This window comes from Agrilus planipennis, unplaced genomic scaffold (assembly GCF_000699045.2).
Source record: "Agrilus planipennis isolate EAB-ADULT unplaced genomic scaffold, Apla_2.0 scaffold90, whole genome shotgun sequence".
NCBI classification, from domain to species: Eukaryota; Metazoa; Arthropoda; class Insecta; order Coleoptera; family Buprestidae; genus Agrilus; species Agrilus planipennis.
In genome coordinates, this window is record NW_020438865.1 from 484,904 (window position 1) to 507,043 (window position 22,140).

The 22,140-nt window shown below is 31.4% G+C and overlaps 2 protein-coding genes across 7 annotated transcripts; one reads left to right on the forward strand and one right to left on the reverse strand.

Moving 5' to 3' along the window:
• Positions 1-1,204: 1,204 nt before the first annotated feature.
• LOC108737292 (arginine kinase) lies at positions 1,205-20,591 on the forward strand. 5 transcript variants are annotated; one of them, XM_018470050.2, is made up of 5 exons: positions 1,205-1,272; positions 1,561-1,723; positions 8,679-9,179; positions 18,429-18,607; positions 19,388-20,591. In XM_018470050.2, exons 2-5 carry the CDS (start codon positions 1,680-1,682, stop codon positions 20,287-20,289), a joined length of 1,626 nt encoding a protein of 541 aa, XP_018325552.1. In that variant the 5' UTR covers positions 1,205-1,272; positions 1,561-1,679; the 3' UTR covers positions 20,290-20,591. The 5 variants fall into 5 exon arrangements, with proteins under 5 accessions (XP_018325552.1, XP_018325550.1, XP_018325554.1 ...); XM_018470048.2 differs by lacking the exon at positions 1,205-1,272 and having other exon boundaries at positions 1,510-1,723; XM_018470052.2 differs by lacking the exons at positions 1,205-1,272; positions 8,679-9,179 and having other exon boundaries at positions 1,511-1,723.
• A 685-nt stretch (positions 20,592-21,276) lies between these two features.
• Positions 21,277-22,140, reverse strand: LOC108737294. 2 transcript variants are annotated; one of them, XM_018470056.1, is made up of 2 exons: positions 21,822-22,140; positions 21,277-21,618 (listed from the first exon to the last, which is right to left on the reverse strand). In XM_018470056.1, the coding sequence occupies exons 1-2, from the start codon at positions 21,918-21,920 to the stop codon at positions 21,403-21,405; spliced, it is 315 nt and encodes a 104-aa protein (XP_018325558.1). In that variant the 5' UTR covers positions 21,921-22,140; the 3' UTR covers positions 21,277-21,402. The 2 variants fall into 2 exon arrangements, with proteins under 2 accessions (XP_018325558.1, XP_018325557.1); XM_018470055.1 differs by having other exon boundaries at positions 21,810-22,109.

Here is a 22,140-nt window from a genome sequence, read left to right on the forward strand (position 1 = left end):
TTAAAATATGATTATTGTAGTGGCAGTTTACTTTATATTTTAATTTTATTTCGAGCAGAAAACAAATGTAATGTAAATTAAATAATCATTTTTAGCAATATCTTAGAAAGTTTCTCAGAATATGTTATTGCAATAAAAACCTTTTATGTTTTTTGACTGTGATTTTGTAATTTTATTATTTATTGCTTGGTTATTATATTTTTGTTAGATTGTAAATTATCTTATAAGTTGATTGCTTCCTTGCATGAATACTTGTACTGTATCTTTTAATTTAATTTTATTTTAAGTTATATTACAAAGCTTGTAAACTATTTTCACTAACATATGCAATATTATTAATGAAATCAAACCAATTTTTATGTACTAAAGTGAAGTTTGTAATTGGTAAGTTCTTTGTTAACCTTTTTATATTCTTCATTTATTTTAGCAATAAGTGAACTTAAGCTCTATATTGTATATGCCAGTATTGCTTAATTAATGCGGATAATTTTCCAATTTTCAACGTACTAAACTATGCACTAAAGTTAATATTTACGATTTATAATTTGATTTAGTGAATCGGAAAAAAAGTTAAAAAACTTTTTTTGTTGTTTCGATATTTACATGAACAGTTTTGTAGTAGTTATTTCATCTAACAAATGTATTTAGCAGTATTACTTTAAAATGTTGTTTTAAAATTGTTTTGTTATCCAATGTTTAAAAACGTTCCATAATGATGACAAACAGTATGTATAATTTTTTCTAATAATAAAGTAACTAAAAATGTTTTTTACATTGTCTTTTTTTTATACATAATAATCTATGTTTAAAGTGAAATTCTTACTATTACGTATGGCGATCCTTATCCAATAAAGCGTTATTTGCATCCTGTAAATTATAAATACTAAAATTGTTACAGCTAATTAATTCCAAAATATTATTTTAGTTCGTAAGTTTCTTAATTTTCTAAATAAGGGTTTTTTTTGTACATGTGCCTAACCGTAAGATCAATTTCAGTCGCTAATCGTTAAAAAAATAGATTTTGAATATCCGATACGTATGCAACTTACCATACATTGTTGTATTGAGAAGTTATCCACATCATTCCAGTGTATGATCAACTCGGCAGGTTTCTGCTACACATCGTTGTGAAACGATCGTGTATATAGAAGACAAGGGTAAGTTTGAATTGATAGTTAATGACACATTTGTTTCTTAAAATCTAAAACAGGTTACTGTGAGTTAAATTAAACTACTTGTGCGTGTTTGTCAGGAAAATGTTTTCTTGGCTAGGTATGTCTTTTGCAAAAGTGTGTATTTAAATATTAGTTTTATTTCTTTTGGAAAAAGCAGTAGTTTTGTGAGTTAGTAAAATAGAAAATTAGTTTTTCGGAGAAGTGTATTTAAATTTAATATTTAAAAATAGAATAAATGAAGTGGTTAAAAAAAGATATTGTGATGAATATTGCCTTTTCCCGTCAGAAGTGGTTTTACGATTAGCTATTGATTTGTTAGATATGACGGTTCGCGACTGTTGTATATATACCTAGATAAGTTAATGTTGTTTTCATTTTCATGTAGAAAGAAATTCCCGTAAATTATAATCGAATTTTATCAGTTCGTACGGCGTGTGTGATTAAGCTGTGATTCAAATAGCTAATACTTTTCGTCTACGTCCCTCATTGCCAACTTCTCGAAAAATGTTTACGCTCTGGTACACCATCCTGGGTTATAAGGAATACAAGTGAGTACAATTTTTAGGATGATTTCATTGTAGGTTATTTGTAAATGATGGTAATACCTTAACGGTAAACATACGCAAAAAAGCGCCGCAAGTATTCAATATTGGCGGTGTGCCAAATTTATTTTCAGCTATACAATAATGAAACAAAATATAATTCGTTCCAGATAATGTAGATGGCGGATTAGTTTTATGTTACATATTTATGCCTGTATTCTTATTTTTTCATGCTAGCTTAGATATTTATTTCATCAATATTTATTAAATTATTTTTAAAATACTAACTGATATTTAAACGTCTATGTCTTTAGAAATTAGTTAAAAAATGTATTAATTAATATGCTTTTCAATATAACTTGATATAACCATAATTATTAACTACTCGTTTACCATACAAATTAATTGATAGTAAAACTAAAGGTATACATCCCCCTCACTGTTTAACCATATACATACAAGTTATATGTGATATTAACTCATTTATTTTAATCATCTGAATTTTAAACTTAACTACTAATACAAATACCCTAATAAATGAAAATGTAGGTTTAAACTTCAAAGTTAAACGATTTTATTTTTATTGAAATAATATTATAATAAAACTGCTTTATTATTTTGTTGTAACAAAGCGTGTGCAATCTTGGCATCTAATTTTGCTGAAAATACATATAAAACAATTTAATGTATTCTACTGACTTCTAAACTATTATATACTTATATACTTTGTAAATATTATGTTTAAGGGTTGTAACAGTTATTATAAAGCCCTACACCATATTATGGTAAAAGGATAGTTGTATCTATATATCAATAAAACCACATTCATAACAATCAGTAAATGTTTTACAAAAAAAATTCATAAAGGAAAAAGTCGAATAAAGTAAAAGAAAAAATTAAATATTATACACCTCATAGCACAAAGAGAACTACACATATATTTACTCAATATTTTAATTTCATTACAGGAAACATTCTTTTTGCAAACGCTAAAGTATCAAGTATAAGTGTAAAAAAGAAATGTTGATACTTCATATTATTGTATTTCCCCCTTACGCATATTAACTTATTAACAGTAAAAAATTACAATAGTTGTACCCTTCTTTGTAAGCATATGTACTTATACCTATATACTGCTTATTACCATTGAAATAATATGGTTGAAACAACTTTATATGCATTTTATGATTTCGTACTCTTGAAACTATTCACTATTAATTGGCGAGGAAGTATTCAAAATTTTCGAATATTTTCTTGAGAATTGAATGACAATTTGATAAATCGAATATTCTAATTTTCTAAGAGAATTCGCGTTTTTTTAGCAGGTACAGCATTTAATTCTAATACAAAAACAGTATGTTTCATACATGCTATAATGTGTGATACTGTATACGCAAATCATCATCTTCATAAGGTCGTCAGTCCTAAGACTGGTTGGACACGCGCCTCCACTCTTTCCTATTCTGAGCTGTAAACAGTAATCTAATTTAGGTCTATCTTTACTCCTCTTAACTCCTGTTTCTGCTTGTAATATGTCTCTGACGAGTCCTTCATGCCTGAGAAGGTGTCCTACCAACCCATCTCGCATGTTTGTTACTGACTACGCAAAAGTGAAATAAAATTTGAAAAAAATAAGTAACTCAAATTGAATTATTGTTAATGAAATCCGACAAAAGGTGTTTCAGGGATTTTTTACGTAGAATCAATGAGTGGGATTGTTTTTTCGGAATAGCCACATTTGTATTAATTTGTTTAAATAATTCTGCTGTCTTGAAGCAAAAATGTATAAGATCTATTCTATAGAACGTTTTGTACTCGTTTCATCAAAGAACTTGGTCTCGTTCGTGTTAGTTTTTTGTTTATGAAATATGTAATGTAAGTCCAATAAATGCAATTTAAAGTTTTTGAGGGGTGTTACACTTCAAAAGGAAAACTTATTCCACAGTCTCAACAAATCGGTGTAATGGTATAATCCATATTTGTAATAATCAAAATTTGGATTTAACTTGCAAAAAAATAATAATGGTAGGTATGTATCCTACAATCGTCTACGTCGAATGGTTCACCAATGTAACGATGGTAAAGATGATTCGTAATAACATGCACCAAGGTCCTTGCAAAAGAACAGCGGGGTGAGACGTCTTCTTGACGGTCTTCTTCTCCGAGGATCCTGGTCAAGGTCAATATGAAGCAAGTGGCTTCGAACTGTTGTCGTGTAATGAACTTGGTTGGTGAGAGGCGAAACTCGAAGCTCGAACAGAAATTCTTCGCAGACTCGAAATTATTTGAACGCAAAAAACTTTGAGAATACTTCCTTTATAAAAACTTTTGTTTACCGAACCTACGCTATAAATACTAACTAAACACTACTTTTCCAATTTTATTAAAAATTGACTCTGCCCTTTGTAGATAATTCCTACTGATTGCGTCGATTTATTTTTGAACCAAGTTTTAATAGTGGAAAATGAGTTACACTAATCAAAACAAAAAAAATTAAAAATGGTATAATTTATGAAAAAGTTTGTATTTTGGATGTTTATCGCAGCTTTTGTTGAAAGGAATTACCGTTCACAAAAGAACGCTAAATGTTTGCTAAAACTTCTGGCGTAATAATAATTTGGATGTAGGGGTGCCTTAAGTTATCTAACGATAGATTTTAAGGTTTGTAGGTCCGGGATTTCGGATATGTTCGTTAAAAAAGTGTAATAAAGCGCTTCAATGTGGCGATCGTACTGCCCATTCGATTTGATCCCATCGATCTTTCGCAGTGATTCAAAAAAAAAAACTTTTGGGTGTTTCATTCCCACCAGCTAATAATGCTGGTGGGCGGGCAGTCCCTCCGGACTATGCCGGAAGGTAGGGCGGAAGGCCCTCTTCAGCCTGCTTTCAGGAATCGTGGGAATGGGTGGGTGGTGGTTCGGGTGAGAAAGATGAGACGCCTCAGCATTTGCCTAAGTGATCCAAGGAAACCACAGAAAAACTTGGACCAAGTCAGACGGACCCGGAATCGAACCGGCGTCCTCCCGAATGCTAAGCAATGGTCTAGTGATTCGGTATAATCCGTCTCTTGCAAAGTGTGGAGGTGTCTCGTCTAGACGCCATCAGAGAAAGCAGATTTCTGTATGACTTCGGTGTCTTTAGCACTGATAAGTGCGGAGACTAACCCCTGTTTGCAATGGTACCATTGTCCACTGAGGTTACCCTCAATGAAAAATGACCTTTTAACCCTGTGATGGTATTTCTCACAATTCCCTCCTAAAAACAGTATTATAAGATCACGATAGTCCGGGGTACTGTACCTACTGGTTTCCATGGTTGATTTTGGGTGAGATCCTAATAGCCAAAAAGAAAGAAAAAAATAAAACATATTGATGTACAGATTAATGAAGTTTCTGGATTTTTAGTTTAGAGCATTTAGAAAGTAAATTAAAGATAATGGGGAATGTAATGGGGATTCCCCATTTTTCTAGTATGTCACATTCGTACATAATTTTATGTGGAACCCTTAACAGACTTAACTATCCGAAGTTAGTTCATTTTGGATTTATTGCTGTATTGAGCTATAAATAATGCACCGTTAGTTTAGTGTTACTGTATACCTTTAGTAGTGTGTTAAAGGTTTGTTTTTCAATATATCTTAAAAGTTTTATGATAATCACAATAACATTTATAAATACTCTTAAACTGGTAGGTAGTTAAACTTTCTGTTAGTCGAGTCTGTTCTTAAAATAACAATGCACAACTTATTTTTTGGGAATACATAGTCGAGTTGCCTGAACAGATGTGATATTGAAAATCTGCAGGTTTCTCCTACTCTATTTTTCGGCAGAGCTAACATCTTTCCCGAAATATAATTCACAGGGCCTAGAATAGAGGATATTTATATTTGCTCGATTGTACCTCTCTCCTACAACTATCTCAAGAAATTTGCATTTAAATTATATTATATGCACTATTTTACATACATCAACTGATTACATTTTGTTTGATTTATTTATTATTTTTTTTTACTTATTTGGTATCACCTGAGGTATCGCATATCGCTACATTTCAAAAGTCATTGGCTTACATAGAAGATTATGTAAATTTTATTAATATTAACTGAAATTTATATCAGGTAAATAATTTTGTAACTTCAAAAACAGTTTGCGAAGTGGACAAATAAAGTGTGTTTCTTTTTTTATTGAAAAGTAAGTTAATAAACAAATTGTAGATTTTGAAGGAAAATTAAATATAACTACAAGCAACTAGTAGTGTGTTGTAATAAAAAATGAACCAAGAAGGCTGTTTACTATTACCAATTCTCAATATTCTCTTATTTAATCTGGAAAAATTACTTTTGAAGTATTGCTCTAGTTGCAAAATAAACATGTTTCATGATAACGATATCATTTGTAAATCATTTTTGAAAGCTACCGCTTGCACATTTTTATATTGTGCCATATTTTGCAGAGGTATAATCCAAAATTTGGTGCAATGAACTATTAGAACAACACAGTAAAAAATTTAGAGATTGTTTCTATGGTAATTTAAGTAATCAGTTAGTCGATCTCTAATCGAATCATACAGAAACTGAAAGTTGCAGACCAGCTGGACGTCTGCCCTTTCCCCCCTAGTCTCTCCCCTATAAAATTTTTCTAGCTTCGTCAATGATGAAAAATGTTTGCCTATTTTTACTCGAGTCATATCACCTGAATGGAAAATCATATTAGTATCTTCGTAATTTAAGTATAAATACTAGTTTCTTATAAACCTTTCTCAGTGGAAGGCAGTGGCGGTACTAATACGTGAATATTCAACTACAGGGGCGTACGCAGAATTTTCCTTCGAGAGTGGTTAAAAAAAATTATAGAAACAGCATTCTTTAATTATGCTCCAATCTGGACCTAAATATTGTCTAACTGTAAATTTATTCTTCATAAAATGTGTGTATATATTTTGCGCAAAATTTCAAGTCTAGACCCAAGGGTTTGGGCTGTGCGTTGATGTAGGTATCAGTCAGTTAGTTTATAGTTTTATTATATATTAGGTATTATACATATAGATAGTTTAGCCGCAATTAAATTGTAGATATAAATATATAATGTGGAGGGGGGCGTTCAAGTATTACGTATGCAACTTTCAACGATTTTAGATTCTCTCCCTTCCCTACGATAAATTGAAATAAGAAAATCGCAAACCCCTTCTCTCTTTTAAACGATAAGACGTAAGAGCTTTTCGAAAATTTTGTTGTTAGCTTGTTACATAACAAAAGAATCAGACAATGAACGTAGAAACACAATCAAAGATTATGCGATAAATGTTCTTGACAATATCTAAACGTGAATTATGTCATGTACGCTTCAATTAATAAAGGCATGACAATAAATTACTTCAAATTATCTGTATGTATAATCCAGTAAGAAAAGTACATATATACAAAATTACATCAAATTGCCTTTCATTCAGAAACCAGAATATTCAATTTGAATTAAGCATTAGGTACAAACAAATGAATGAATGAAAATACTAAATAATGCATAAATTCTGCGGGCCTAATACATGTGTGTGACAACTGCCTAATAACACGAACCGGTGTACCTTATAGTTTTTATTAAAAATAGTTTTGAAAAAGACATCAATTTTTATGTTTATTTAAATGTTAAGTTAATATGATGATTAGTTTAGGTGACAACATTAATTTACACATTATTTATCGGCTTTCGGTATGGATATTTAGTTTAAATTTTACGTATCTTGTCTTTGTATACAAAGTTCTGCAATTTATTTTAATAATCGACCTACTGAAGGTTCCTACCCCCTTTACATTTGTTCTGATAAAATACGTTGCTTGTATTAATTCGTTAATTATCAGATAATTCTTCATCACTATAAGGCCATCAGTCCTAAGACTGATTGGACACGTACCTTCACTCTTTCCTATCCCAAGCTAATATTCGCATTTCCCTAAAACTAAAACAACCCACATCTTTAACTATTTGCGAACAGTAATCTAATCTAGGTCTACCTTTACTCCTTTTAACTCCTGGTTCTGCCTCTAGTATATCTCTGACCAGCCTTTCAGCCAGAGAAGGTGTTCTACCAACCTATCGCCTATAGAGTCCACCGTTCACATATTCTTTCTAATACCTCTTCATTATTGGACAAATTCTTACTATAATACTTTTTAATTTACGAAATCTTGTATCAGTTTATTAAGAATCTAATAATTATTAGTAACATAATATTAGGCTTTCGCAAATACCTAAGTGACGCTTATGAAAAACAACATCCTGTAAAAATAGAAAAACTTAAATGAACTGCTTTAAAGAAAAAGCAAGTTTAACAGCCAAAATTTATACAAAATGTTCAATATTACGTAACTAAAAACATTGCGAGCTGCCAACATCTGTTGCCAAACTATATTTCTTCAACAACACATAAGATTTATATGCTTTTAAAGTTTATTTTAATTGTGTTTCCTAGGATCCACCCGGTCTATTTATTTGTAGGATTATTGTTCGTTTTTTATTATTTTTTTTCTTTTTATACAGATTTATTGAGAATTTGTTCATTGGATATAAAAATGAAATTGATTCCAATACCGTACATAATGAGACTTCCTGGTTAATGTAGTCTAATATCCGTTTGAAAGTACCGCTATCATTTTGTCGCATTATTAATTTTATTCACACAATAATTACAGTTTTTTTTAAGCAACACACACCTTGTGCTTACAGTTACAACTGCAGAATACTTGTAAAAATTACCTTATTTTCGCGTGTAAATTATATTCTATCTATTTTTTACAAATTGATCTATTTAATGTATAAACTGTCTTACAGATAGTCGATTGTAGGGTGACTGCATTAAAATGAAACGACAAGGGAATTGACGCAAAATTAGTTTAAAATTTTTTTTTTTAATAAGTAAACATTATTTTTATTTTTTAGAGTATGTTTTCTGTTCTTTTCTTTTTAAGAGCGAAGAATCAAAGATGTTTAACTTGCAAAAGGGACGGTAAAGAATCTAGTGGAAATTCGTCGAATATTGTAAAAAATACCAGTCCTCAAACTCCAAAATCTTCTCCTTTGAAAGTTCCTACTTCATTGCCTCCACCACCACCACCACCTCCTCTAAATAAATCCCCGATTGGATTACAACGTCCTAGTCACACACACATACCCCAACCCGCTCCAATAAGAAAACCTGCAAGATCCCCCTCTCCACACCCAATTAGAAGTGAAGCTATAGACATGCCATCTGAAGAAGAGAGCGACGAAGGAAGTAGTGAAGAAGAAGAAGAAGAGGAAGACGATGAAGAAGAAGAAGAGGACTACGATGATGATATAAATGAACATTCAGTAATTGATTCTTCCGCACTTAAAACTAAAAAACTTCTTCAAGATACTATAACGAACGATCCACGAAATTCTGTCAAAGATTTTATTAGCATAGAAAAAAATTCTCCACATAATCAAAGGTACTGTGTTGCTTTTGGATTTAGTGTTTCAATTTTTAGCACCATTTGATTGCAGTGCAAATAAATGACATATGAAAGACTAACAGCATGATCAAAACGATACTAATATATAATACAAACACTTGTAATATAAATATTTATAAAAAGGATTGTGTTGAAGTACCTAATAATGTGTTTTGAAATTTGTTTTTCAATTTTTAATATTCTGATTATTTTCTATTAAAATTGGATTTTTATAACAACTAACAACCGTTTGTATGTCCAAAGCGTGGCCGATGTCTCTCAATATTTTGGGAAAAATGTGTCAGTTCGTAAAGTATCCATTTATCTATTTTAGTTATTTACATTTATTTAGAGAAATAAATTTCGGTACTATCCAGAAAGTAATTGAAGACGGTCTTCACGCTGATATCTGTCACTGAAGAGCGACGATAATAATAAATATAGCTCAATTGAGCGTCTCAATTACTCCCTAAAAAGGTATATGAGGGTTTAAGTTGACCCCTATAATAATATAAAAAATGAAAACCGACTTCAAAGGAAAAGCACTGGAGCGCACTGTACCTACTAAAAGACTAAAAATAGTTGCTTTATAACGTTAGTGAATACAAAATAATTAATTTTTTTTCGAGTTGGAGCCAAGCCAAGTCCAATTGTTTGTCAAGAAAAGACGTCCCGTTGATAGTCTTTCGCGCGCAGCATTATTTTCGATGTTTTTTTGTATGCGATTTATGCTTAGGATTTTTATTTAATTTTTTCATTGAATAAAACTAAATTTATAGGTGGGAAGGGTACGACAGGCATGTATGTGAGGGATTAGGAAGTAATATGTTACATTCTTTGGAAGGAATAATTTTTGCAATATTGTAATTGTTTACAATACGGGACCCACGCTAGAAGCTGGGAAGGGGTGGGTAGGATGAGGGTGACCTTGCAGAACCCCAAACAACTGTTTTTAGGTGGGGTTGGAGCGGTCACGTGGAGACGCAGGGGTTGGAGCTAAAAATTGAAAACAGTGATTGACTAAAATTGGTTGGAGAGGGGAATGCTGGTGGAGAGGGTGTAGATATGACGTGGTGTATCACCAAAAAAGAAGTAGTTTAAGGTGGGTCAGAGGCGCAGAGGATGGATGTGAAAAATTGAATTTTGTCTCACTTTCTTCCTGTTGTCTTTTCCTACCTCAATTATCGACCCCATAGCGTTGTTCGAGTATTAGTCTAGGTCAGGCCTTAATTTGATTGTCTATGAACAATTTTTAACTTTTTAAATACGTACCTACGTTATTGATCGTTATTGTACGTTACAAAAATTGTTTCGTATAAATTAATTGACTTCTCGTTAAACCATTTTTCTGCTATCACGATTCCGCGTTATCAGAGTTTTATTGAAATCAGTGAAATGTTATAGCTTATATAGCATATTAGGTACAGCTTGCACTCGTAGGTTGTGCAAATATAATAAAAATATATAATCAAAATGCTTGTAGCTGATTTACTGGAAGCATTAAGTATTTTTAACAAAACAGACAGGACAATTACTACCTATCTAATTATTTAGTTAGTTTTAAAATAAAAATAGATATAAGAACCAAATGTCTGCTTTAATTCGTTCAAAAGGTATACGTTTCATAAAAATTGTATTATCATAACTTTTTCAGTGATTAAGTATTCAGTTATCAGCAACTGTGATTACATTATGAAAACAACAGGGGTGTACCGAAGTAAAGTTGTAAGGGATGTAACACCCCTCCTTCCATATTTTGGTGCCGAATGCATTTTTTATTGCAAATGATCAGAAACAGTCGGCAAATTTTTCTGATTAAATCGGAATTTTTAATAAAAAACTCACCCTTTCCCCCCCGCCCCGATCTTATGAAGCTAACATTAGTACGTCCCTGTGAAACCTACTAGGTAATAATCACTAACAGCATACTTATATGTACCTTTTGGATTTTATATTTGTTGCTAGGCTTATTGGAGTAAAGGTACCTACCTACTTATGGTCTGATAAACAACCTCGTATCAGATAAGTTTTCGTGACATGTACTAATCAATTTTCTGATGGGGATATAAACAAGCATTAACACCAATTACGTTTATAATACAGATGTTTGTTTTTATTTATAAAAATAATTTTGCTATTTATGAAATGATTAATACAAATTACCTGCATATTGTACCTAATATAAACTATAAATTATAAGGAGTGGTGTTCACATTGGCATTAGTCTAGGACTTCTGTTACTACAAGCTAATATTCAAATCTTATAAATAGAAGGCCGGAAATTCAAAATCTCCTAATGTTGCATAACAATGGAATCGAATCATCTGTATGAGAAAAACTTCAAAAAAGTTACTTCTGAGATACAGGATTGAAAAGCAACATTTTTATTATATTCTACTTAAACGAGGTAGGTCGTGCAAAGGTTATACAAATCCGACATACTCACCAGCTACCAATTGGCGCTAATTCTGTGTCTTCTGACGTCAGTGGGGTGGGTAGTGGGGCTCAAAATCAGGGGGCTCTGCCTAGTCTCTGCCGTTACTACGCTACTTCAACGTTAATCAGTTGCCAACAAACGAGTGTGCTGCATCTGTAAGTCTGAAGGTGAGCACAATTTTATTACGATTGTTACCTTTGCACACATTTATAAATATTATTTACATTTCAACTTTAACATCCACTGTAGCGATAATTTTTTCATTTGGGTGTTTTTTGGAAATACCGGTGATTTTAACATTTTGGTGTCTTTTTGTTGGAAATTTAAGCTGTTTTGTATTTTGCAAGTTGCGAAAAATTTTTTACAAACAAGAAACCCTTGGCCATTTTAAATAGCCCTGATTGCTTATGCTTTATAGAATTTTACCAAATAACAGAATCTAGCCGATTTGGCCTTGTATTTTAATGACTTCTCAAGATTAGTACTGTATAATACAACCTGTATAAACGTAAAACACTTTAATTTGAAAGTTTAGGAAGTAGAACTCGATTACCTGTAAATTTTTTGTTTTGAAATTGATCGGACATCTACTTTGTACAAATCTACACAAACAGGAAATTGCATAATAGTTTAGTTTAAAGAGTCACGTGTTACATTTGTATTTCTGCAACATTTTTCGCAAATTAGTCGGTATTGCCGGTGTTTAATGAAAACTTTATGCACCATAAAATTAACTACTGGTAGGCGATTAGTATCTTGTTTTTAGCATAATGTAGCATATAAATTTTTAGCTTAAAGAAAAAGAAAATACATTCGTAAAATGTTCATTACAATTTACATGATTGTTGATTTATCACTTAAGACTCATTATTTAATAGAGCTTTCTCGCTTATGACTCATGTTTGCAGTTAAACAAATACATATACGAATGAATGTACTGCATCATGGTACTTCATAAAATTGACTAGGCACTCGCAATTTATTGGTTTAAATGCTTAAGTGAATTATTTTGACAATATTTATTAAATTATTTTTAAAATACTAACTGATATTTAAACGTCTATGTCTTTAGAAATTAGTTAAAAAATGTATTAATTAATATGCTTTTCAATATAACTTGATATAACCATAATTATTAACTACTCGTTTACCATACAAATTAATTGATAGTAAAACTAAAGGTATACATCCCCCTCACTGTTTAACNGAGTTTCATTTAGAATAAACATTGATGTAAATAAAGTACCTAAAAGCAAATTATAATAATTATATTGTTTTCTGACAGGTACTGCTTCCCTAATTCAAGTAGGTACTTTATTATAGTAGATTTTCACAATTGTAAGCTTGATAGCCACTTATGTAACCCAACGCACCTATGTGACCTAAATTAGAGTAAACTCTTAATAGAAATTTTTATTTAAAAATGGGCTATATGTTCCTGTAACTATGTTAATGCTATTTAATATTCTATCATTATTTTATCCTAGCCAGATAAATATTTTGTAACTACAGCAACTATGTACCTAGTTTACAATCAATACAGATTGAACTGTGCACATGCTTACTAAACCGTGTGCCAAAATATTAACGATTTTCTGTGTAAAAGTACAAATACATTACTTCTTTTTGCTGCAAAACTATTAACAGCTAAATGAAACCCCACTTAAAATTAATAAAACCTATAAATTATCTATTTGTACATAAAATTTTTTTACCGTTTCTTGCGCGGATCTGGGGGGGGCAGTGGGTGCAATAGTGGCCCCCCCAGACTCACCTGACACATCTATATACCTAACTGTTTTTATTATTAAAGTGAGTATAAATTATCAGGATAACCCACACATTTAAAAAATTGATAACTGGTCGCTTTCATTGTATCGATATCCAGTGTTATCGTTATTGGAATTTTTAATTAAAAATCGTTAATTTTGACGTACTCAAGTTGGAACAAAATATTTGGAAAAAAGTGGGCGGATTTAAATGTCTATATTATGGTGTATAGTTGGTTGCATACATATGTATATACATTCTAATGACATAACTATTAAATTTTTGATGCTTGGCAATTAACGTATAGATAATATATTAATTGCAAACGTAAAAATTGCACCATCGATAACTGTACCAACCGCCCATATTTAATCGGGCTTCGCTAGTAGACAATCTTTAATAATTACACGTACAATATGTAGTTACAGCAGGTGAAATATTCGCTGTGCATAATTCTCCAGTTTTATTGGTTTAAGTTTACCTAAGAGATAATGGAATAATGTTTCATACACATTAATAGATTGCCTACATAACAGTTCATATTTTCTCTTCTTTAAAAAAATTCAGCTACCTATACAATAAAAGCTTTGTTATTGTGACAATCTACAGTTTACGACTGCTGACAGTTTTGTTGGGGGAGAGAATGGCCCTTAGTTAATGACACAAAAATATTCATATTTTAAGCACTTACCATTTTGATTTACTGTATTTATTATTTTTATTTCTTAGTATTATTTTTTAGTGCTTACCTTATTTCGTCAAACATAAAGAATCAAAATTCAATTTCATTAGGTTATCATACATAGGGTTACCAGATTTGCTAGACTGACTTCCTAGATAAAAGATCATCATTTATATTAGATTGAACATAAAATTAACATGGTTAATTATACCTATTTGTCAATGGTTTTGGTAGCTGTAATCATTTTTTTGCTTATGGTCCATCTAACTTTACTATGAATGCTGTCTTTAGAATAATTTGAATGTTGGACTAAAAAGCATTGCTAGTTGGTTAGATAAAATGAACGAAATTGATGCTGTCCTCATTCGGGTCTAAAAACTGTCGTCGGTTGGAGTTGCTTCCTAACGTTTCGCTAGTATGAGCGGCGAGCTTCTTCAGAGAGTAAACATCCAGCATCGGAGATGAAAGGACCTGTGAAGGAAGTAATCCAACCAACGACCGTTTTTAGACCCTAATCAGGACATCATCAGTTCACCTACTGACCGCGAAAGCCTGTACTAATGAGCGAAATTATCCTTCATGAGTTTTTTTTTTGGTAAAACAAAACTGTCCATTTTTTGTCGTTTCTTTTATCAACTTTTAAAATACTGTAATCAGGGGTGGCGGAATAGATCTAGCCCGAGTATTGAATTTTGATAAAAACAGAAGGGGAGAGAGGGTAATAATCACTAACAGCATACTTATATGTACCTTTTGGATTTTATATTTGTTGCTAGGCTTATTGGAGTAAAGGTACCTACCTACTTATGGTCTGATAAACAACCTCGTATCAGATAAGTTTTCGTGACATGTACTAATCAATTTTCTGATGGGGATANAAACAAAACTGTCCATTTTTTGTCGTTTCTTTTATCAACTTTTAAAATACTGTAATCAGGGGTGGCGGAATAGATCTAGCCCGAGTATTGAATTTTGATAAAAACAGAAGGGGAGAGAGAAGGTATGGGGACAGGGGAGGACCGTGGATATAGATGGGCCTGGGGTACTTGGGGGCTTATTTAATTAATCAAACTAATTACCATTTTGTCAAAACAACTATTTTCTTTACTGATAGAAAAAAATGGGGTAATTGCACTTCTGTTATATAAATTATAAAGCATTGAGATTATTTTTTTATTTTCTAAATTCACAATAGATAATTTGTCTTTATCGGGAGCCAGGGGTCTTCTATATTGGACTGCAGCCCAAAAAACCCGTAGATCCAGCCCTGAATAGGGGTGTAAAAATTCAATATATAAAGTCTAAAAACTAAGTATACATGTTTAAGTGCAGTTATTCGTGAAAATTGCTGCTTATTTCGTATTTCGATAAATGAATTCGTCTTATCAATTTTTCAATATCAATTATTTTAAAAACATCATGAAAAGTATGTTACATCGCAATATTTTTCAGTCTTGTTTGGTCACATAGTTTTATTATTACAATTTACGCTGCTTGTCTATAAACTATTAAACAATTCTTAATATCCAAGAAATTGTAGTATTAGATGAAGTACAGTTACTTGCCAAACTATTTCAAGAGGGCGAGAAAACTTACGAAACATGGTCCGCCTGCCTAACGAGAAACTGAGTTTTTTAGTTTGTGGTTTTATTAATTATTAGATAGTTCTTACTTATTTATTATTTTGATATATTATCTAATAAATAAAAACATTAAGTTAGAAGTCTATATGGGTGTAGACTGACAGTAAACATTTTCAAAGTTCCAGTTATATAACAAGTATTACCTAAAAGCTGTAATTGTTATGTATTTTGGGATTAATTTATGTGATCACGATGAGGCCCACTATCTATGCCCTGGTCTGATTGTATTACAAAGAAAAAAGAAACTAAAACTCCTAAATAACCCAGCGCGTTATAAGGCCAATAAATAGAGCTTGAGATTTTGCTTATGAGATCCTATATCCTCATTATGATTTCCGAGGTATGGAAGGAAATCCGTAAGTTAGTTAATATTGATGTACAGACCGCGCCCGTAGGTAATGCGCCTCTCACAATTGTTTGACAAAAATTAATAAAGTGAAAATCTTTCTCACATTACAGTAAAATATGCGTCACAGTAATAATTACTAAGCAAAATTAAAAAGTCATGACCAATCTTCAGCAATTATATTTTTTATACTTATTGTTATGTAGGTTTTAAGTGATATAACATTTTTCACTAAAAAGTTTGTAAATCGAAAACTTAAGATTGTTTCAACGATTGCAGTCACCATTTGCTCAAAAATCATAAAAATCATTTATTGGGTAGGGGGGGGGAATCAAAAGGTAAAACTGTTGATAAAACGGTATGACCGGCGCGTGGCGTCGGTATCGATCTGCGAACATTTTTCACATTCAATTCAAGCAATGACGGAGCTTGATCGTGAATTAGAAAGCGTCGAGCGGTCTGTAGTACGAACATCGTCTATCAACGCGTTGTCAGTGTAGGGCGGAGCCCAATACTCATGACTATAAGCTCACCAGCTACCTCATCAATCGTAGTGTTCTCATCTAAGTGTAACTTTATTTAGTTTTAATTAAAACAGTTAACATTTATATTTTTTGAAATGGGTGGCTGTACTTCTAAGGATGATAAAAATGCGAAAGGGGATGAAACGACGGGGTTTGTAATAACACAGTATCACAGTGTTCATGTCTGCATGGGTCGATAGGGAAAAGGGTGCGCCAAGATCTTATTGGAACTTTGCAATTTCTTTTATCTGTCTTGTCTTTTCTGCCTCCACCAAAATATTAAGTATGCTTTATAATTCTTTAACATTCGCCTTTGCTTTATATGTAGTTGCACTTTTTTCATTCAAACTCATCTTTTTTGTAATCATTACAATGTTTAGATACTGCATGTAAGGAAGTAGTGTGAACTATTACAAAATAGGATCAAATTTCTTCAGTGGAAATAATGCAATAATAATTTTTTTTATTAAACAAATGCAACACGAACATATAAAATGTTTTTGAAATTTTTATATTTATATAGCATTTTACGAGTAGGTACAAACTAAAATGTTTTTAATGTAATAAGGATAAAAATAATATATCTGTTATTAAAACAATTACTACTTATGTCGGTGACTACCAACAAAATCGAAAATGTTTCAGGTCATAAACTTTCAGCCAAGAATTTCATTTCATATAAAATATATTTTAAGGAATTTTTTATTTTTTAAGTGCGAAAGGCAGGTATTAATTGATAAAATCGTGATTCTACATTCAATAAAAATTATTTTCTCCAACCAGAAACAAAACAATGTCAATAAGGGCTTTCGGTTTTTATTAGTTTTCAGTCGAGAATTCGCGCGAATTAAGTGACTACAGATTTTTACAACTGTAAAATGTATAAAAAAAATATGTTCTTAAAGCTTTTTGTATGTAGAATAATGTACAAGTAGGTACCAATTGTTTTTTATATAGGTAGGTGCTAATCTTTTTTGATTTGATTTGGATAATAAACAATAAAACAAATGATGCTTGGCTCAATTTGTTGAAGTTGATATATTATCTGTTTGTTATTGGATTATTGAGTATAAAATTAAATTCGTACCTTGAAATACCTGATAAATCAATAAAACTGTCTTTAATTGTCTTTATCTACAATATTAAGTATGCCTTGTCTGCATAATAAAATGTACATACGTCAATAAAAGTATAGATACTTCATTTTATTTAAGTAAGGGTTTCTTATTTTTATCACTGTCATATACCATCATAGTACCTACTGCAATATCATATTAATATTTTACTATTAAGTATAATTATATAATGGAAAGGGGTCGTTCATAAAATAGGCTCGCAAATAAGGGTGAGTTATTGTGATGTAATATTTGTAAGGGAGTCCCCGAAAGTGTGACTTAATGTGGTTTGGGGGGGGGTCCAAAAAAGATGAAATTCTGAGTGACGTATTTTATGGATAGCCCCAAAGGCACTAATTGTATTTGTTTTTGAACAGTACAACATATTAACTCATTTCATATTTTATTTACATCTATATCTGATGTACTTCTGTTGTACAATCGGTTGATGATAAAGATAAGTGCACTCGATGAAGGACGTCTAGCTAGCAATAAGTACACGTGCAAGTACGCATTGTAATTTTAAAATCGGACAATTTTTTACATTGTCTTGTGTTTTTTTTTTTTCGTAACGAACCGATAGTTTAACGATTAACCGTTTTAAAATTTAAAAATGAAACAACAAATTAATACGTTAATACTGCAATAATATAATTATTAATAACTATACAATGCTTGTGCTATCAGGAAAAATGAATTGTATTTTAAAAAGAATTCATAATCTTTCAGGAAATCTAACGAAATGGTTGACGCTGCAGTCTTGGATAAATTGGAAAGCGGCTTCAAGAAGCTCGAAGCATCCGATTCTAAATCACTTCTCAAGAAATATTTGACCAGAGAAGTGTTTGATAAGCTGAAAACCAAAAAGACATCTTTTGGTTCTACTCTTTTAGATGTGATTCAATCAGGTACTGTAAAAAGTTAATTAGAGACTTTTCTAATAAATATAATTTGTTTAATTAAATTGTACCCACTTATCTGTATCCATTATGATTTCTGTCATATCTAACTTTTATCAGCTAAGAGAATATTGGTAAAGTAATTAAACTTTAAGTGGATCATTATGTTGCATTCGCTCTTTTATTTATACATATTTCATTATATTCAACTTTTCTAAATTTGTCAGAATTATGAGTTTAACATGTGTTTTAAAATTCAATATTCTTGCTTTATGTTTGCCTTTATTTTCCGAAATTATTTTGGGTATTTATTAAAGATTACTAATTGATTTAATTTTTGCTACACAAACCTTAATGATATCGTAATCTGTTCGTTTGAGTTGAGAATAACATGTAATTCTGTTAAACAAGCGAAGAAGGGGGAGTAAAGATTTGTGAGGCGAAGCGTGACAAGGGGGAAGGGTAGTCCAGAAAAATACTGTACGTTATAAATATGACAAAATTAAATTCTCAATTAGAAGACGTTGATAATTTTGACAGGATGATAATAAAATTTGTTCTTATCTTTTTTAAAGGTGCTAGTTTAGCTACAGTCTTTCCAATAATTTTTGATGTATGGCTTATTCCAATTATATTTTCATTATATAGTCTGTTGTTTAAGTCACTCATTAGTTTATTGTCCGTTGTGTACGAATGCAATTTGATGCTCTATATCTTTATAGTTTATAACAGCTAATTATGCATCACATTTATACTTATTATATTCTTAAACTATAAATTTCGTTACAGGTCTTGAGAATCATGATTCTGGTATTGGTATATACGCTCCCGATGCTGAAGCTTACACAGTTTTCGCCGATCTATTCGATCCTATTATCGAAGACTATCACGGTGGTTTCAAGAAGACTGATAAACATCCTCCCAAGAATTGGGGAGATGTTAGTGTCTTTGGCAACCTAGACCCTGCCGGAGAATTCGTTGTTTCCACCCGTGTTCGTTGTGGTCGCTCTCTTGAGGGATACCCCTTCAACCCTTGTCTAACCGAGGAACAGTACAAGGAGATGGAACAGAAAGTTTCCTCCACACTTTCTGGTCTGGAAGGCGAACTTAAAGGCACCTTTTATCCTTTAACTGGAATGAGTAAAGAAGTTCAGCAGAAATTGATTGATGATCACTTCTTGTTCAAGGAAGGTGACCGTTTCTTACAAGCTGCCAATGCCTGTCGTTTCTGGCCCACTGGACGTGGTATATTCCACAATGATAACAAAACTTTCTTGGTCTGGGTAAATGAAGAAGACCATCTTCGTATTATTTCAATGCAAATGGGTGGAGATTTAGGACAGGTGTATCGCCGTTTGGTTACTGCAGTAAATGACATCGAAAAACGTTTACCATTTTCTCACCACGACCGTTTAGGTTTCCTTACTTTTTGCCCAACTAACTTGGGAACAACTGTACGTGCTTCTGTACATATTAAAGTCCCTAAACTTGCTTCTAATAAAGCCAAGTTAGATGAAGTGGCATCTAAATTCAATCTACAAGTTCGTGGAACACGTGGTGAGCATACAGAAGCCGAGGGTGGTATATACGACATTTCCAACAAACGTCGTATGGGTCTTACTGAGTTCGATGCTGTCAAGGAAATGTACGATGGTATTGCTGAACTCATCAAAATTGAGAAGGAATTGTAAACCACTGCACTTTATAATGTGATTATTACCACAAGCAATGACATAGTATTTTTAAAATTCAATTCAATTCAATTTGCTAATGAATCAGTGATGCTTATGTTGCAATGGTAATATAAGGTGTCTGGACTTAGTGTACTCAGCTTCTAGTCGGTTAATATTCAAACTGACAGATCAGTAAGTAACTAATGTATTGGATGAACCTCATTTGTTCAATACATATGTAAAAAATGTAAGTATTAAATCACAAACGTAAAATTTGTTACATGCAAAATTTAAGTAATAAAAGCGTCCAATAAAACATCTACAAGTTTTTTACTTTACCTTCCATGCTTTCTAGACGAATCAGTATAAGAGTAAAATATCTTACAATTTATTAAATGAATAATCACAATACATTATACATACATCTACATATACAACAGTGAATCAGGTAACACTAATAATTAATTTGTGCTGGTATAACAACTAATAATAATAATAGTAATACATACATACACAAGTAGCGTTCACACAATACTTGGAAGTATTGGAATTTTCTCACAAAATTTGTTAAGTGAGGTATGTATAATGTAATGAATGATGTGTCTCTCATACGGTGTAATAGTGGATTCCAGTAATGGTGCGTTTTAAACACGTGCAAATTTTTCGTTCATAGGATTTGAAGGTAAATCGAATATTCTTTTGACATAATTATTTATTCGAGATATATTATTAGGATATAGTCTTAAATAAAAAAACACCAAAGTAATCTAACATAACTGAGAATTTAAATAAATTTTCCATTAAGCATATTCTAAAAAACTGAATTCGCATGTTTTGACTTTGAAAAATTTAGAGATAAACAATGAAAAGAATCCTTTCAATTCTATTGCAAAAAAATAAATTATTTGTCGAATAAAAGGCGCAATTTTTTACTTTTCATGAGTTTGAAAAATGTTTTCACCTTTTTTAAATGATCCACAAATACCTTCTTATAAGCTCATAAAATTTAAAAAAGTGTATGTTTAATAATCATTAATAGTACAAATGTGATTTTCTATAACAAATATTTTAAAAATACGCAAAAAAATATCAAGTAATTAAAAAATAATTTCAAACATGTAATACAATTTATTAGACACATTTGCATTGTCTTTTCTTGCAATGTGGTGATGAATCAGAGGAACTTGTGTAGCAACTGCTGCTCTCAAACGACGAATCAGAATAGGAGCAATCATAACATTCATCACAAGAACAGGACGATTCAGAGGTTGAGTATCTTTTCCTAGGTTTCATTCCAGAAGATGAGCATTTATTTCTAAGGTTCTTGTTTTTCTTGGTTTCCTTTTTCTGAAAGTTTTTAAGTTAGTATAAAATTACGTAACTTAACCGCTCTTAGGCTTTATTGCCGTGTTCTTTACTGACTGTTAAAAATTAGTAAGTAAAGAATACGGTAACCCATCCCTGAATCCACACTTAGTTCATTACATTATACCAATTTAATTTACTATTTTGATTTACACATACAATTAGTCATTTACCATAGTTTTCACCTTCTTTGTATTACATGAGTTTCTTGGACAACTGTCCTTGTTAGCACGCTTCTTATTTGATTTCTTCGATTTCTGCTTGCAAGGCTTACAAGGAGGCATGTTCACTAAATTTAAAACAATTCTTATTTACTACGTCGATTTTAAAATGAGGCTTAAGTTAAAAGCCACTTTAAAATAAAACTCCTAAATTCCTTACCAGGAGAACAAACTTGTCTAAACTACGTACAACTAAGTAACAGTTTCTGGCCTTTGCCTAAAATAATATCAGCGTTATTAAAAAATGTAAAAAAAAGCTGATAAGAAGAAGAACCTTGAAGAA

What these genes read in the sequence shown, in the direction of transcription:
- LOC108737294 (XM_018470055.1), bottom strand. Translation starts at nt 21,920, where the DNA reads ATGCCTCCTTGTAAGCCTTGCAAGCAGAAATCGAAGAAATCAAATAAG. An exon ending in CAAAGAAGGTGAAAACTATG is followed by an intron (nt 21,619 to 21,809) that starts GTAAATGACTAA and finishes AAAAACTTTCAG; the next exon opens with AAAAAGGAAACCAAGAAAAA.
- LOC108737292 (XM_018470050.2), top strand. Translation starts at nt 1,680, where the DNA reads ATGTTTACGCTCTGGTACACCATCCTGGGTTATAAGGAATACAA. An exon ending in CTGGGTTATAAGGAATACAA is followed by an intron (nt 1,724 to 8,678) that starts GTGAGTACAATT and finishes TTTCTTTTTAAG; the next exon opens with AGCGAAGAATCAAAGATGTT. An exon ending in AATTCTCCACATAATCAAAG is followed by an intron (nt 9,180 to 18,428) that starts GTACTGTGTTGC and finishes ATAATCTTTCAG; the next exon opens with GAAATCTAACGAAATGGTTG.